The sequence below is a fragment of the Aspergillus glaucus genome (assembly GCF_001890805.1).
Source record: "Aspergillus glaucus CBS 516.65 unplaced genomic scaffold ASPGLscaffold_5, whole genome shotgun sequence".
NCBI classification, from domain to species: Eukaryota; Fungi; Ascomycota; class Eurotiomycetes; order Eurotiales; family Aspergillaceae; genus Aspergillus; species Aspergillus glaucus.
This window is the reverse complement of record NW_019170457.1, coordinates 306,393-322,280: the sequence shown is the minus strand read 5'-3', so window position 1 is coordinate 322,280 and position 15,888 is coordinate 306,393. Positions and strand designations below refer to the sequence as shown.

Below are 15,888 nucleotides of genomic sequence, written 5' to 3'. Positions count from 1 at the left end.
TGACATGCATTGACATAAAAAGGAGCGTACTCCGTAAAATGAAGAGAATGATAGAAGACTGATCAACCATGACATACCTCAAGAATGCAAACACGTCCGTCCTAATGAACGAAGAGAACGTGGTCAACAGCACGATCAATGAAATTTGAGGATCAATTCCCAGTATAGAGAGCCAGGGCTGGTTTTGAAAGTCGGGAGAAAAGTTGGTGGAGGGAAAAGACGAACAGGGTCCCAGGGATAGACCGTAGTAGTAAGCGTGACAGAAAAGCAGGAAGTATAAAAGCGAAAAGTAAAAGATGATTGAACCTCTCAGACAAGAACCAAGTAAAGTCAAACAAATTAAAAGGTCTCTGCCAGAAAAGAAAAGGATTGAGGTGGTGGTTGACGCCGAGGGAGCGTTCCTGAATTGAGGACAATAGATGCACTTGTGCTCACGGTGGCCTCGACCTCCGGGTCCACGGAGAATCAGAAATAGAAAGATCAGGAGAAAGAAAGAGGTTCAGGTAGAAACAAGAAGGTGATTAAGTATAAAGAAAAGAGCCGCAAAGCTGGCAGGAGGAGGTGGAGGAGGAACTGGCAAAGAAGTATGTATGAAAAGATCTGATTTACAGTAGTAGAAAAGAGGACGACGGGGATGGTCAGTGAGGACGGCGATACCTGGACAGTGCATGCACAGTATACACCACAATGACCCAGTATAGACTTGTCCTTTTGATTCAGCCCAGCCTGATTGACACTTTTTCTCAGCCTACTGCCAGACTGGGAGTGATTATTCGGTGGTGGATGTTGTTGTTGCTGTGTGCGGCGTCTGCTCTGTAGAGTTTAGATTACGCGCCCTTACCGTACCGTATCGGGAGATCCACTCGGCAGGGCGAATCCGCTTCGCTGCGCCGTCGGAAAAATACTGGTTCCGTGAGTAGAGCCAATAAGAATGAGTTAAATTTACTGTCAGGAGTACACAGTATACAAAGGAAAGGAGATGGCAGTTGGTATATTTATGTTAAACATGAGAAGTAAGGAATTATGCTGCTCATATTCGAAAGTATAGGAACCTCGTATCAATATTGCAAGTGACAAACATCGGAACAAAGACACTGCCAACTCAGACGACATCCTCCGGCATACTGTAATCTATCGTACCGATAGTAACGCGATACCTGACATCATCCACTACATAGATCTGTATGCACTTCAATCGAAGTAGTACAGAGGCACACTGGCTTACATACAGCCATGTCTAATTCGACATACTCACCGTAGAAACACCTACTCGTATCCGTTGGCGCCACGCGAAATGCAGCTTTCCGGATGTGACAGACCGATAGTTCCTCACCCGGGAAGATTTCATTCCTCTGCAACGAAAGAGTCACGAGTTTCAAGTGGAGGGATACCAAGGCCGGAGAGAGGGTTATATGAATAGTTATTAGACAGGTGCTGCCTCGGTGGGGATAGCGCGTGCGCTGTGTGCTCGATAGGATAGCAGCGCTTGCGGCATAGGAGGCTTCATATATACAGGGCACCGGGATATCTGCAAAGTCCGATGTGACCAGAGGATATGTTGAACGGTTCATGGTATCAATAGTTAGCACGTATGCAATTTCATGGTCAAACATTCAGTCCTCAATCCTTTGCTGTTCCTCTACAGAGTAAACATGCGGCATACAACCCGGGACAGCATCAATTGAATGAAAATGGGCCAGATTTGAGATTGTAAAGCTTACATGGTTATATTTCAGGTAGCTCGGTTTAATGTAATATTTAATCTAAAAATATTTGTTTGCATTTTAATATTCCGATCTCATGGTCATGGTCCCCTATCTATAGGTGGAGCATGCCATGTGCCATCCAGATATATATGCAGCTTGTCCACAGTGTGTACCCATATCATGAAAATAAACATTACCCCGATTATCAGCATAATTAATTGTCTACAAGTAGTCATCCCGTAACCTTGCAATAATACCCTCATGTATATTTGCATAGTTCACTGCGGGTCTTGGCACAGGTCACCCGTCTCCACCAAACAAGCACCCTTTGATCAACTCAACTGACACCTCGACAACCTCATCTTCACCTCTCATACATTGACAAGGAAATACCCAACATGCCACCCAAAAACGCAAAGCCAACCAGCGACGAACTCCTCGCCCAATTCGATGACCTGAACATCGACGCCAAGCCCGGCGACCAGAAGAAGCCCGCTCCCAAGCCGGCCGCCACCACGTCTACTGGACAGTCCGAGCAAGACATCCTAGCAGAGCTGGATAATCTAGCTGCCCAACGCCCAAGCAGCGGCCCTGGTACTCCCCGTCTGTCCTCTACGGAACCTCGATCGTCCACCAGATCCCCCAGGCCTACAGGTCGCACCAGCGAAGACAGACCCCCCGTCCGCAAGTCTGGGGAGAGCGGCCGGTCGTCGCGTACGGCGAATCGCAATGCAGCACAGCCATTTTCGACTACGGAGGAGACTGTGAATGAGGAGAGCTCGCAGAGTGGTAATAATGATGGCGGTTCTGGTGGTGGATGGTGGGGAGGTTTCTTTGCAACTGCCAATGCTGCGGTGAAGCAGGCTGCTTCGCAGGCTGAAGCAGCTGTTAAGGAGATCCAGCGGAACGAAGAGGCTCAGCGATGGGCTGAGCAGATGAAGGGGAATGTTGGGGCATTAAAAGATCTGGGTAAGTGATTATGAGAGACAGTTCTGGGAAGCCGTACTGATTAGATCCTCGTCTAGGTGGTGGACTCCGCGATATGGCCATTCCTACGGTGACCTCACTCATCCACACGCTTGCGCCTCCGATCTCGTCCCACGAACAGCTCCAAATCCATGTTACCCACGATCTGTCCGGATACCCCGTGGTCGACCCCTTGATTTACTCCGTCTTTTCGCGTGTAATGGCCCAGGTGGAGGGTGGTGATCTTCTCGTCGTTCAACGGGGACAGGAATCCGCCCCTAAGCGCGGACTTGACTTTGGCTATCAGTCGTCCCCCGCAGGCTGGCGGGACGGCCCCTGGTGGCGGACCGTTACCCCTGGAACCCCGCGCAGCATCTCCGCCGTGCCAGGCTCCGTCGAAGGCACCAAGCTCGCTCGTGCCAGTGCCGAATCCTACGCTACTGAGTACTTCGCCGCCAAAGGTGGTATTGAAGAGGCAGCCAAGCAAGCAACGGAGGTGCTGAGCGAATCGAACCCTGTCCGCAGCAGTGATATCTTTCTGGCTATCCAGGCGATCAGCCAGGCCTCCTCAACCGAGCTCTTCCAGGCGGGGCCCACCACCGAGAAAGCAACCCCGCCAGGTGTGGTCGACGTGCCCGAAGCGACGGAAGGAGAGATTTCCTTTGCGCTATACCTGCACGACCCCATCCACGGCATTGCCTTCCACACCATCTCCCAGGCTATCCCGCAGAAGTGGGTGGACTGGCTGGACTCTGCGGCTCCGGCCCAGGACCCCAACGCGGAGGACGCGAATGCACCTCAGTTTGTATTCCCCGAGGATATCGCGGGGATTATTGAGAGCGGTGGCGTCGACCCTCGCGAGTGGGTGTCTGAGTGGATCGAGGATACTCTTTCTTTGGCCGTTGGAATTATTGCGCAGCGCTACGTCGCGCGCAGAATGGGCGTTGGCGAAGCCGGTGCAGCCAAGGGTAAGATGCGCGCTGAGCAAGCGTCCGTTGTCGACAGCAATGCGGGCGAAGCTGCCAGAGGCCTGTAATTTCTTTGACTTGTGATTTTATGTTGGAACGACGTTTGTGATACACCGTTATGTTATGTTTGTTTCCAATGCTACGGCAGACGATATCCAGATTGCTAGGTAATGCAATAATGCAATTTCATTAATCATGCTCCATACTTTTAGCCTCGTTTTAGTATGCAGTGAACATGCAAAGGACAACCTTTGCGGGTATCTACAATCGACTTTTGTCAAGCAAGCAGTCCATCAACGCGTCCACAATCAAGCGTCAATATTCAACTGTCCCTCAAGACCGGGGACATGCCAGAAGTTCGCCAGAAGGGGAGTCACACTGAACCGTTAGCCGCGCACACAAAACGTAGTAAAGTAGGAGACTTACCTAGTACACCCATCCAAAACAGTATGCGCATCCGTCCCCTCCTCACTAGCCTGCAAAGCCTTCTTCATATCCGACAACTCAGCCGCCCACTTGAAGCTCCGCTGCTTCAGCGACCCCGATCCCCCAGTAGTAGTCCCATTAACAACCTTCCTAGTCTCGGTCTCAGCCTCAACATCATGCCCCGTCCCATTAACACCCTCCTCACCCCCCGGAATCTCCTTATACAGACACCCCTTCTCCCAATAATACGGCAAAGCGCGCGTATACCGCACCGGCCTCTCCTCCACATCCTCGCGCATCGGGATATTCAAGTTGTACAACTCAACCCTCCCATCCCAATTCCGAACAAGATGGTCAACAACACGCACCCCCAACCGCGCAGCAGCCTCAATTGTCTCAGATGGCTGCGGATCCTTACTCCCAAAGGAGATCGCAATCCCGCGCTTCCCGCAGTTCGCAGCCTCCAGCGCACCACCGACTGTCCCGGAAGAAAGGTTATAAATCGTCGACGCATTCCGGCCATGGTTCGGGCCCGAAATGACAAGGTCGATGGGCCCGCGCTCGTCGGGGAAGAGGTTGAAGAGGCCTAGTTGGACGCAGCTGGCTGGTGTGCCGTTTTTGATCACCACCCATTCGGTCTCGTTGGACGACTCGGGGGTGTCGTCCCAGGTACCATCGTTGCGGAAGGCGGAGGGAGGGACGTAGGTTGCTTCGAGGGAGGCTTCGATCAAGTGCGCTTTACCAATCCAGGAGCGCGAGGCTGCTGGGATTGCGACGGAGACGGAGTGGCCGGAGGCTTGGAGGGCGGAGACGAAGGGGTGAATGTAGGGGGAGAGGCGTGCTGATGGGGGCCCATCGTCGTTAACGACCTGTTTGAATTAGTGCCCCGGTTTTTTTCTGGTCTGTTTGGCGCATGGAGTTACCTACCAGGATATGCATCTTGCGAACTGACTAGACACCGGAGTATGCTTGGCGAATTTCAAAAGAATAGAACTGAACTGAACAAAACAGCGCACAGAAAAATGCGCACCCTCACATCTTTATACGACTGTCTTTTCCTGGTACTTACCCTTCGTCTGTCCCGATCGCGAAGACATCCCGGAAGCCGTTGCGAAGTGCCATCGCTTTTGCTCGCGGTGAAGCTGTTTTTGGTTGCGGGGAGGTTTGAGGTTGGAGATGTATGTATGTATTTACTGCGTTAATACCGTATTTATAGCGATTTGGCTATATAGAAGAGGTAATGGTACGGTAATGACAATACATGACCAGGCCGCGGCAAACCAAAAAGAGTCTGCGGTGAAGTCGGGAATTGGGATCGGGAAAAGCTGGAGGGAAGATGGAGATAATTATTATCGTGATTCAGAGACATTGGATTGGGAGATAGAGTGTCGTGTTGAATACCCGGATGGTAGGGAATTTCAAAGAATGGGTTAGTAGAGAGCACAGAGTTGATCTACGGCAAAGTTTACACATAGAATGTGAGGACCTGTGAAAGTGACGCCCGAAAATGACTACTTCTGAGGCCTCGCACCACTATTCTGCACCCGCCAAGAATTGCATAGTTACCAGCCTGCAGTGATGCTAGCCCTCAACCTCAGCGAGCGCTCTCTCCGTTTCAACTGACGACCAAAGCGACACTGAAAATGGCCTCCTCTGCAGCCAGATACAGCCCCCCTCTAACTTCGACGGGCCTGGTCAGGCAGCGTACAAAATGCCACTTGCCCTCACTCTGTTCATCCTTCTCCTCTTCTCAACGCCTCCCTCTCCAATCCCCAAGTCGATCGTTGCGTGAATCAGAACACAGTCCCCTTTATCTAATATTTGGATCTGGCCGTTGTGATGGCACCACCTTCCCTTCCTGCGAACCCTGATGAGCATCAGTACTGGACTGATCCAATTCTCTATGAAGAGACTCGAGCCAGACTGGAATATTTCCGAAGCCTTGGGTGGTTCCCCCCAAACTACAAGCCCAAGACGCTTGAGGGTCTCACTGTTGTCGAATGATACTGGTGAAAGTAAGCACATTTTACTCGGACTACTCTGAAGGTGGTTCAGAAATAATAACCAACAAGCAACAGATATTGTATCCAGTCGAAAGAGGACTAGTCAAGTATTTACTCTCAGAGGACCAAGCAATTTACATGAATTTCTTCGATTGGATGTACAAGGCCTCTTGAAAGAAGCTTCTCCAGTCATATGAAGAATACTGGTGATGCCTTTGCCAATACTTTGGCTTATCCGCCCAGCGCTGTCTGAATGAGGAAGTCCATGAGCAGATGCAATTAGTACACTGGTCTTCTTGGCCATATGGGTGCAGGTCTAATGTAAAAGATTCTCTTCATTGCCATCTCATCTATTCCTATCTTGCCCATGCACAGGACAGGATCAGCTGCACCTGGGCAGCCTGCCACAGTGTCCCTACGTTCATTGAAGTCACTGAATTCTTGGCCCATGCAGCTACTGTGCACAAATATGATGTCTAAATTAAACTGCAGCATCTCCCGAAAAAAAAAAAAAAAAAAAAACCTAAGTAACCTGCAGCGATACTTCATTTATTAACAGCTCAGGCACATCTCTAAAATCAGATGGTCACTCAGGTATTGAAACTTGCGCTTCATCCATTGACTTCAAGATGGCAAATATCAACCCACACTTGATGGAATCCTACACTGCCACTGTCACACATGTCACTCATCAACTGAATAAGGCATTCTGCCATGTTGGGATACTAAGCTGTGCTGGGAGTAGTCTGAAGAGTCAGTGCCTCAATTTCAACAACTGCCAAAAGGGACATACTGTCACGGGCTCGGAATAGAAGATAATAACGAACTGAATTCCTATCTTGACTATTGTAGCCATCAACGAGAATATCGAATCTGGGAAGGAAAAAGGAGAGGAAATCTCTCTGGCGAGTGCAGTCTCTATATAAGCATTTGTGCGATGCGGCTTGAGCCCTTGTTTGTCCATATTGCTTGTATGGCATCTTTTGGCATGTTGGCAATGTTTGTCTGGTCGTTGAGCCGTCACACATACTGAGGCATCAGGAGTTGACTTCACAGGAGGCAAGCCACTGCCATTCTTGAATGTTGGGTTCATTTTGAATATCCTCTGTAGATGTGCGTGTAGAAGACTCCGTTGCACACTGCCCGTGGTCACCTATGTACAGGAATTATTATAAGGGAAAGAGTGTTTTACCAATTATAGCATATGCAACCAGGGAAGTCTATCTTCTGAATCATATGGCGCAAGTATTACATATTGCAGTCGTATCGTTGCCTGCAATAGCGGGGCAGCCTACGTGGTATGTACATGGTTTGTTTTTTTTTTTTTTTTTCTCGGCTTCGACCATCATCCACACTTCAAAATGGCAGAACACCTGATTGGTCTAATCCACGATCTCCAACCTAATTGTGAAACCTATGATTCCGCTTTTGCTCTGAATAAGAAAAGTCATAAGAAGCCCTCATCTTACCGTGTTAATCGAGCTCTTGATGCCTTGGCCGATGTCCTTGTGTCGGAGGAATCGGAAGTGTTTGCCGTTGCGGCGCGCATGGCTCCTGATAAACTCACCCTCACCATAGCATCAAATGCTAACGTGAAGGAGAGGACCATAAAGCATATCCAGCGTATATGGGAATATCTAAGCGCCCTTGGAGATGAATATGCTCGCATGCAACGACAGCAAAAGTGCTCTCTGACTCGTGATGGCGATTATGATGATGAGGAGGAGGAGGAGGAGGAGGAGGAGGATGAGGATGCCCCCCCTCCAAAGCTACAGGAGATGTTCGAGGCCCAGAGGTTGATAGCCGAGGATTTCAAGCGATACATGTATGAACACTCTTTGCAAAAGCTACTACAGCGTCTACATGGAGGGTCGCCAGAGAGAACTGGATTTGAGTCTCTCAAGCTCGTCAAAGATAACAAACTACTCTCAAAAAAATCACAGCAATCACTAGATAAAATTGTCGAAGTTCTCAATTCCGTGTTCGAACTTTTTGCTGCCTCGTCCAACGAACTACCTAAAGGGGAAGATTTCGGTGATTTCTCTCTTGATATTGACTTGATTGATGCTTTAGTCCATGAGATGTTTGACGACTGTATTGGAGAACTTCATCATCTGGACTCTTTATCCAGTTAGTTCAGTTGCACATGGACCTTTTTACTTATAGCTAACCAAGTATAGATACGCAAACAACTCGCTACCTCAAGGAAGTCACCTCTCTTACGAGCTCCATTGGCATTTTACTTATGTACGCAATCTCTCCGCATCTACGCTCTCGTTTCCTTTGCGGGAAACATTTGGGGATTGAATATGTACCAAGCAAACAATGCAACCTCGAACTCCCTTCAACGCCTGAGGATTATAAGCCAATTGCGAAGTCGGCACTCACATCTCAAAGATCATATTGGAACAATGAAGGAAAGTCTAGAGACCACATAATGCAGTACTACCACGCGAATCCGAACAGCACGCCAGTCGTCCCCGCACTTGTGCACTGCGAATGTGCCCTCATATCATATCTTCTAAAAGGAGATATTTCGCCTCCTCCGTTCTCCTACATCGGAACTTCAGAGCTTTCGTGTTTGCCCTGCTGGAAGTTTCTCAAGTGCCTCCGTGAGGACCTCAACATCAACTATCAAGTCCGGGGAACACACAACGAAAGCCATTGGCCATGGAAGTATCCAGAGACCACGGGGGCACTTTATCCGGATCAGGCCAAGAAAGTTCAGGATTCTTTCTATAGGGAAATCGCACATCGATATACAGAATGTGCCTTGAGAATTCGCCAGGAGGAAGAATGAGAAGCTGAGAGGACAAGTCTCCCTTCGCTAGAAGAACTCGATAGATTATTCGCTGAGATATGTGGAAAGTAACTGGTGTCTGATATATTGATTGGGTGTGGAATAAATGGGTGTATGAAAATATATCTAACAACAATTGTATTGCCACCCAGATACAACAGACAAAGAAAAAAAGAAATACCAGAAAACAGCAACTTTTTACCCCATCTCTCATCACACACAATGCCATTGTATACGCGGACCCACTGATCCGATTTTATCAAATTTTTCATAATACAAAACCTTCACTGAAACCCAATACAAGGAGCTCCCGTGGCGCAATGGTAGCGCGCAAGACTTCTATATGGGTCTTCTGGCTGATGAATTATAAATATATGTGAATTGGTCTGAAAATATGTGAATCTTGAGGCTGCGGGTTCGAGCCCCGCCGGGAGCTGACTAATATTTTTTTTAATGCGAGTTATTTTTTTTATGCCAAAAATACTGACAGGAATGTCAATTGATTACTCCCGTTGCTTTATTATTACTATACGACTGTGACGAAGTAGTTGTTCGTTTTGTTTCCATTTTTGTTCCAATGAATCTACTCCGATTCTCCGAAGCGCGAGTAGGGCTTATCGAAGCGGTGCTTCTCAAGTGCAGGTACCGAAAAATGTACAACAGCGCCAACGATAGTTACTTGGAGGCGAAAATACCATCAAGAAAGTAAATTAGCAGTAGTAGAGAAAAAGAAGCCAGACATTCACTATCAAAAATGTACCTATCGACTACCTGGGCTTCCTTCCAGCATCTTTCAACATGCCTTTTCTCTTTTCTCTTTCTCATTTCTACCATCATCATTATGCTCCAGTAGCATTTTTACCATTCGGACTATTCTCAATTTGTCTTCATTCTAGCCCTACAAGCCTTAATCGCTTCTCCGTGGCTCAGATGCTGATGAGAACAAGAAACGGAACCGCGGTGAAATAGATATGGCTAAATCTTGTTACAAGGTATGCTCCCGTATCTCTTCCTACTGTTGATTTTATGTGGTCGATAGCATGACGTCTCACGAGGCCCTAGAATGGCATCATTCTCCTAAGAAAGCCACCCCGCCAGTCTCACCACGAAAATGGAAAGAGTCAGGAGCTCAGACATCACAAGTGATGAGATGATGATAGAGGACTACCTAAAAGAGCGACCCATACCAGGCAACAAATGCCCCAGCTCCGTTGCCGCTGTCGAACGCGATGTCCAAAACATTAGACATTCTCTACTATACGCAAATTATTGAATTTGACACTTAAACAAGAGCGACATATTGGCCTTGATGGTTATGGGTTGAGCAGCTTCAGTATGCGAATCGCAGGTTTTCAGCAGCTACGAACATCAGTGGCTTGGACCACTAAACCAGACGGAGAATGGTTTATCGTGCGTCTGGGGCCCTAAGGGGTCATGACTCAGAGCTCACGGAGGCAATATGTTTAGTATATCTATCATGACTTATTATATTGAAACAATGGTCGACAACGACGGAACCTACCGCTTGGTACTAATGATTCCCGCGGTTTCATTCGTCCCCTTTAGACCGCACACTCATCGTCTGTGTGGGGCCCATCGACGAGTTGTCAGCAAGCTCGAACTCGTATTGACAAATGCTATAGCAGAACGCGCTTTTTCTCTGGCTGAGTGGTATGGGCGTCCTTTGTCTCGTCGCAGAGAAGCTGGGAGGGCGATACGCTCCTGAAGACCTTCATTTCTTTGGCATGGGTATTCAAATTGTGTATGTTCGCAAATGGCTTGGACGCTTCAAAGAAATACTCCTAAATTCTTGGTCATAAGGTTATCCCAGACATAGGTCCCAGCCGGGGAGAAAAAAAATTAGAGAGGAACTATGTGTTGTACTATGGAAATGCTACGTCGTGAATCGAGATGCACTCTAAACCTCATTGGCACATGCGGGCTACCGAATCACCATGTAGCGAGGCTGGTAGAGACGCTGTACCATGTCTCTGATGTTTGCTTGCTTGCCGTAGTACAGGCCACATACTTCTCCGAATCAGTCCACAAGTAGGGGTTAGAAAATCCAAAAAAAAACGCTTTGATTATTTATTAGTTGCTCCCAGGTGGCTCTCTTTTTCATTTCCATGAACCACTTGCTCGGGACGTTGCACGGTTTTGGTATTATCGGCACAAATGATGAGCAAGTGAGCTTCTGCGCATTTCTCACTCTGCTTCATCTTCGGAGCCCGGGCTTCGAGGCATCCAAATCCATTGTAAGGTTTGTCGTTATTATTATTATTATTATTTAATCAAGTTTATTGTCTATACCGAGCCCTAGAGCTATGATAGACCATGATTCATGGACTCGAGGCCAGCAGCTATTCTACGGTCTTTTGTCCCTATAAGTTCCTGAGGCAGCACCTCCTTCTATAATCTTTCTAATCCTTTTCCTCGCCCCAGGCCGCCTGTATGCGCAGGGCTTTCGAGCAGAGTGCTCTCCTTGTGTTTCTGAGCAGGGTGGGTGTGGTCTAAGCTGAGATTCAGCTTAGGCTACCCTCCCTGTTATCCTTCTCCTCGCCTACTTGCTTCCTCCAATGTTTCCAGTCCCCATTCCTCGTCTTTCCGGGCTCTTTCCACCGCCTGTTGTAGATATCCCTGAGGTAGAGCTACGCTGGTGCTGGCTAAGAATTGTAGCAGTGCCCTAGTCGCTTTGGGCTCCCCTAGGAGTCGTCCTTGTGGATATTCTTCTGCTGTGGTGGGTCTCATAACTCCATCTGTCTCCAGGTCCTTGTAGAGCCTGTTTCGCTGGTGTCGCCATTGCCTGCACTCAAAGAGAAGATGGTGTACTGTCTCTTTAGAGGAACCACATCCTTGGCAGGTTGCATCTTCTCGAGCCTGAATCTGGTGTAGATATGTTCCAGTGGCTGCATGCCCTGACTTCAGTTGAAAGTAGCGGCTTGCCAGGTGTTTCGGAGCCGCTGCAACCAGGGGGTCGAGCCGCCAGTTTCTCTGTGGCCTGTACCGTTGGGATTGTTGGCTGAGTTTCCTGGCAAGCCATCTCTGCTTTTGTACTGTAATGGCCTCCGCCCGGGCTCTCTGGGCAAAAGCGAGAGAGATCTCTTTTGAGCCCCTTCCTGGAGGCTTATTAGCCGCCTGCTTTGCTGCCTGGTCGGCTCTCTCATTTCCTTCTACCCCCGCGTGTCCCGGAACCCATTGTATGGTGGGTTGGCGATCTTGGGCTTGTAGTTTTTTGGCTATGGTGTGTGCTTGAATTGCTAGAGCTTGACCTGGCCCAGGATGGGTATGTTGCAGCCTTGTAATGGCGGCCTGGGAGTCCAGCAGAACGGTGATTGGTCTCCAACCTCCTGTCTTACATGCTACTTGGAGCGCTTGGATAACTCCAAGAAGTTCCGCATCAAAGACCTCGTATCCTTTGCCCAATGGGAACCCTCGAGTCTTCCAAGCTCCTCCCGGTTCTTGCCATGCAATTCCTGCTCCGCATCTGCTATTGTCTAACCTCGAGCCATCTGACCAGATTGTCAGTCCAGGAGGAAGGGCTCGTGCAGCTGCAAGGGCCTCTGCACTTGATGACACTTCTATTCGGCCCGGAAACTGGCTACTGGATGTCTGTATTGTGCTTTCAAAGCCCTCAGATGGGTCTGCTGGAAGGATGTTTGCTAATTGTCGAGCGAGGTGTTGTCCCAGGGACCACGGGCGGTTTGTCGTTATGTTGTCGACATGTATGTCCATGACAGCGTTTTTCTTAGACTAACCGATACAAACGCCGGAGGCTAGCCATCTTGTTGCATAAGTCCTAATGGCCGCTGTTGTTCCTTGGCTTTCGCTTATCATGTTGCAAGTATGTCTCTGATGTCTCCGTAAGCTTTTGCCATTTGTCGGGGGGTTTCCAGAGGTCCTCCAACTGTGGACTTTGTCTTTGATATTCTTGTCAACCTACAAAAAAAATATATAAGCCAGTAACTGTAAGCCAGGTATTTGAAAATCGACCTTGGATATAAGCGAAATAAGCAGCAATTAACATAGTCGACAGTGTAGGACCGGAAGATCAATACTAACCAATATTCTCATCATCGAGCAACAGACCTTGAGGCGACTGATCCACCAAATATGAGCGTGGTACAAGCCTGCTCCGCGACCTCTTGTACAAGTGCCGTCTTGTCGTGATTTTCCAAATCCTGTAGCTGGACCCAGACGATCGGAGTGCATTTCCCACAGTGTAAAGCCTAAGTAATACAAATTTCCCTTTTCCCACCCTGTGACCCTACCTCCCACCCATTCGTTGTGTCCTCTTTTGGCTGGGAGGGAGACATTGGGCGACAAGCCCTGCGTTCGCTTTCCTTGAAGCAAGTTAGGACGCAGCCCAGTCTGTTGCGGAGTGACTCGCATGGGCGGCAGCGCGGGCGCGCTGGAGTAGAGATCAGTTGCACTGCTATAGTTTATAACCGGGAGTCGATTTCTTGGGATTCAGTGGTCTGGCTATACCCGACCTCCACGAATTACCCTATCAATACATAGAGTCAGTGGTTGGGCGTTCAATTTAGATGTCATGGTATCGAGACTTACCATTTCTATGAAGTTGCTTGTAAGTAAACTTTTTTGATCTATACGGTACGGGGACGTGGCCTCCAAGACATACGCCATGTTCTCCTCCACTGTACCAACCAGGCAGGACCCCGGATGCGCCATCTTACACAGGGTTCAAGGCGGGAGCTGGATTACCGGGCCTACCTTACACGGCAAGACCTGGTACCGAAGGCAGTGCGATTCATGCTTGAGACAGGCCTTCTGGACCAGTTTCAGACTCTACCAACCACATACTGAGTCACAAAAACGGACTTCAAGCAACCGGCAGCATAGCATAGCCAAGGTTGTGCGCTTGCAGAAGTAGGGATGGAAACGAGATAGTATCCAACAAACCCATGAACCTTCGTGGCCATGGGATCAGCAGTACGAAATCAGCAGCACGGGACGTACAACATGCGAAATAAGATGTCAGAATAGGTATAGAAAGGCGACGATGTACTTAGTGACTACCATTACGGCGGCTTACCCGGCCGCCCCGCAGGACCTGCCGCCACTCGGCCTACAGGGCTGACAGATGCGTGTATGAACAATAATAATAATAATAATAATAAAATAATAATAATAATCTATACGGTACGGATACCATTGGCTCTCTTGAGCCTTGTCGCTGTGAGCATCATCCTAATTGCCCGTGAGCTTGAAAAGTCAAGGCTTCTCTTCTGTTGCGGAGATATTCTCAACGGTATTACAACGAATACACAAATTAGCAGCCAAGTGCTCGATTCATGATTCAGCTAGCCAGCATTGGTGCTGTTGCTTTAGCGTAGAGCTCGTTCCGGTATATTTTTACCGTTTGTCTTATATTCGAATATCAATTTGATATTGCTTGTAAATTTCAATTCGACCCGCTGTTTGCTTCCGAAGCAGACGAGGCTGTACTCTGTAATTTGGTTCAACGTCGGTGTCGATCAACGGGATCGACAGTCTTTGTTTCATGACTTGTACCACTCCGTACAGATGGCATAGATCAAATGAAAAACGAGTGTTTGATGGTTCGCGGAAGGCAATATCCGAGATTGGCGTGTCAGAAGTATAGTGTTGAGGGTGTTGTTGTAGGGAGATGATTGGAGGGGAAGAAATGTACGGTAAGTTGCTCAGGTCAGCCCTATCATTATGTGAGTGTTCGACACGACGTGACTTGTTATTTTACTTTTTACTACAGTATTTCATATTTCATATTCATTCCACAACTAGTCCCACCCGCATATTCTTTATTTCCCACTCATCAAATACCTCATAACGGAGGACTCACTCGAGCACAGGCGACAAACTAAATTAGTACACAGTATAAACACACAAAAACTCCGCCATCGGGCAGATATAGATAATAATAAACCAGTTAATCTGGCATATTAAGGGTCTAGTGGCGCCCAGAGTTTGTTAGTGGCCAGCCGGAGATTGCATTTTCATCGTATTGTGAGTCGGAGCCAATGGGCCGGTGGTCTGTCCGCATTCCTTTCATTCACTCTCGCAAAGGGGCAATTTTTTGGGCTTGTTTGGCTTGCTTTTTAGCGTCGCGTTTTCCCTCGTGTCCTGACATTCTTTTCTTTGTTCTCTTTTTTACGATCAAAAATTCTCTTCGTCTCATTCTCTCCTTAACAACCACTGTCGCTCTTTTTTAAAAACAGTCGTCACTTTCGGTCTTTACTGTCTCTCACTCCGGTCTTTCTTTCTCAACCGAGTCAATCGCTATCATTCTCTTTACTTAGCACTCCCGCTGTACTTCTTAAGCAAAAAACAATGCTCTTCACCAAGACCGCCATCCTCTCGGCCATGGCCACCCTGGCCTCTGCCTACACCCAGCCGGACTACAGCCAGACCCCCTCGGGTAACGCCATCACCAAGCCCGGTCTCAAGGACCTGGTCACCGCCGGCAAGCCCTACACCATCGAATGGAATCCCAGCACCGAGGGCCCCATCTCTCTGGTCCTCCTCCGCGGCCCCTCCACCAATGTCCAGCCCATCGACACCCTGGCCGAGGCCATTGACAACTCCGGCCATTTCGATTGGACCCCCAGCTCCGAGTTGGAGCCTGACACCACCCACTACGGTCTGATGATTGTCGTCGAGGGCTCTGGCCAGTACCAGTACTCTACCCAGTTCGGCCTCAAGAACGAGGAGTACGGCAACTCTACCCCTTCTTCTTCTTCTTCTTCTTCTTCTTCTTCTTCTTCTTCTGCCTCTGCCTCCAGCAGCGCCCCCGCTACTACTGAAACCGCTGTGAGTAAGGGTGACGGCCTCCACACCATCTACTCGACTGAGGAGTTCGTGACTACTAGGTGCCCCAAGTGCTCTGCTGAGGCCTCTGCCACGTCGACCTCTGCTGCTCCGGCTACCACTCTCTCCAGCATTCCTATCGTCGGGGGTACTAGCAGCGCCGCTGTCTCGTCCTCGGCCTCCGTGACTCCCTCTTCTTCTTCTTCTGTTGCTGC

General features: G+C 48.7%; 6 protein-coding genes and 1 non-coding gene across 7 annotated transcripts; 4 read left to right on the top strand and 3 right to left on the bottom strand.

Moving 5' to 3' along the window:
- Positions 1-1,081: 1,081 nt before the first annotated feature.
- On the bottom strand, positions 1,082-1,683 carry ASPGLDRAFT_1227130 (uncharacterized protein). Its single transcript, XM_022540348.1, has one exon. It carries the CDS (start codon positions 1,611-1,613, stop codon positions 1,164-1,166), a length of 450 nt encoding a protein of 149 aa, XP_022403116.1. The 5' UTR covers positions 1,614-1,683; the 3' UTR covers positions 1,082-1,163.
- Positions 1,684-2,104: 421 nt separating this feature from the next.
- Positions 2,105-3,708, top strand: ASPGLDRAFT_121690 (DUF5427 domain-containing protein MTC1; the record flags this gene model as incomplete). Its single annotated transcript, XM_022540258.1, has 2 exons — positions 2,105-2,675; positions 2,732-3,708. The coding sequence occupies 2 exons, from the start codon at positions 2,105-2,107 to the stop codon at positions 3,706-3,708; spliced, it is 1,548 nt and encodes a 515-aa protein (XP_022403115.1).
- A 92-nt stretch (positions 3,709-3,800) lies between these two features.
- ASPGLDRAFT_44216 (5'/3'-nucleotidase SurE) lies at positions 3,801-5,384 on the bottom strand. The gene is made up of 3 exons (XM_022545984.1): positions 4,994-5,384; positions 4,067-4,935; positions 3,801-4,018 (listed from the first exon to the last, which is right to left on the bottom strand). Exons 1-3 carry the CDS (start codon positions 5,003-5,005, stop codon positions 3,949-3,951), a joined length of 951 nt encoding a protein of 316 aa, XP_022403114.1. The 5' UTR covers positions 5,006-5,384; the 3' UTR covers positions 3,801-3,948.
- Positions 5,385-6,599: 1,215 nt separating this feature from the next.
- ASPGLDRAFT_44215 (uncharacterized protein) lies at positions 6,600-7,215 on the bottom strand. The gene is made up of 2 exons (XM_022545983.1): positions 6,863-7,215; positions 6,600-6,815 (listed from the first exon to the last, which is right to left on the bottom strand). The coding sequence occupies exons 1-2, from the start codon at positions 7,160-7,162 to the stop codon at positions 6,795-6,797; spliced, it is 321 nt and encodes a 106-aa protein (XP_022403113.1). The 5' UTR covers positions 7,163-7,215; the 3' UTR covers positions 6,600-6,794.
- A 215-nt stretch (positions 7,216-7,430) lies between these two features.
- ASPGLDRAFT_33331 (nucleic acid/nucleotide deaminase domain-containing protein) lies at positions 7,431-8,869 on the top strand (the record flags this gene model as incomplete). The annotated part of the gene is made up of 2 exons (XM_022544297.1): positions 7,431-8,199; positions 8,250-8,869. 2 exons carry the CDS (start codon positions 7,431-7,433, stop codon positions 8,867-8,869), a joined length of 1,389 nt encoding a protein of 462 aa, XP_022403112.1.
- Positions 8,870-9,175: 306 nt separating this feature from the next.
- Positions 9,176-9,305, top strand: ASPGLDRAFT_t56. The gene has a single exon. It is a non-coding gene; the product is annotated as a tRNA-Arg (tRNA).
- A 5,721-nt stretch (positions 9,306-15,026) lies between these two features.
- Positions 15,027-15,847, top strand: ASPGLDRAFT_44211 (GPI anchored serine-threonine rich protein). Its single transcript, XM_022545982.1, has 2 exons — positions 15,027-15,676; positions 15,736-15,847. Exons 1-2 carry the CDS (start codon positions 15,197-15,199, stop codon positions 15,754-15,756), a joined length of 501 nt encoding a protein of 166 aa, XP_022403111.1. The 5' UTR covers positions 15,027-15,196; the 3' UTR covers positions 15,757-15,847.
- Positions 15,848-15,888: the final 41 nt, after the last annotated feature.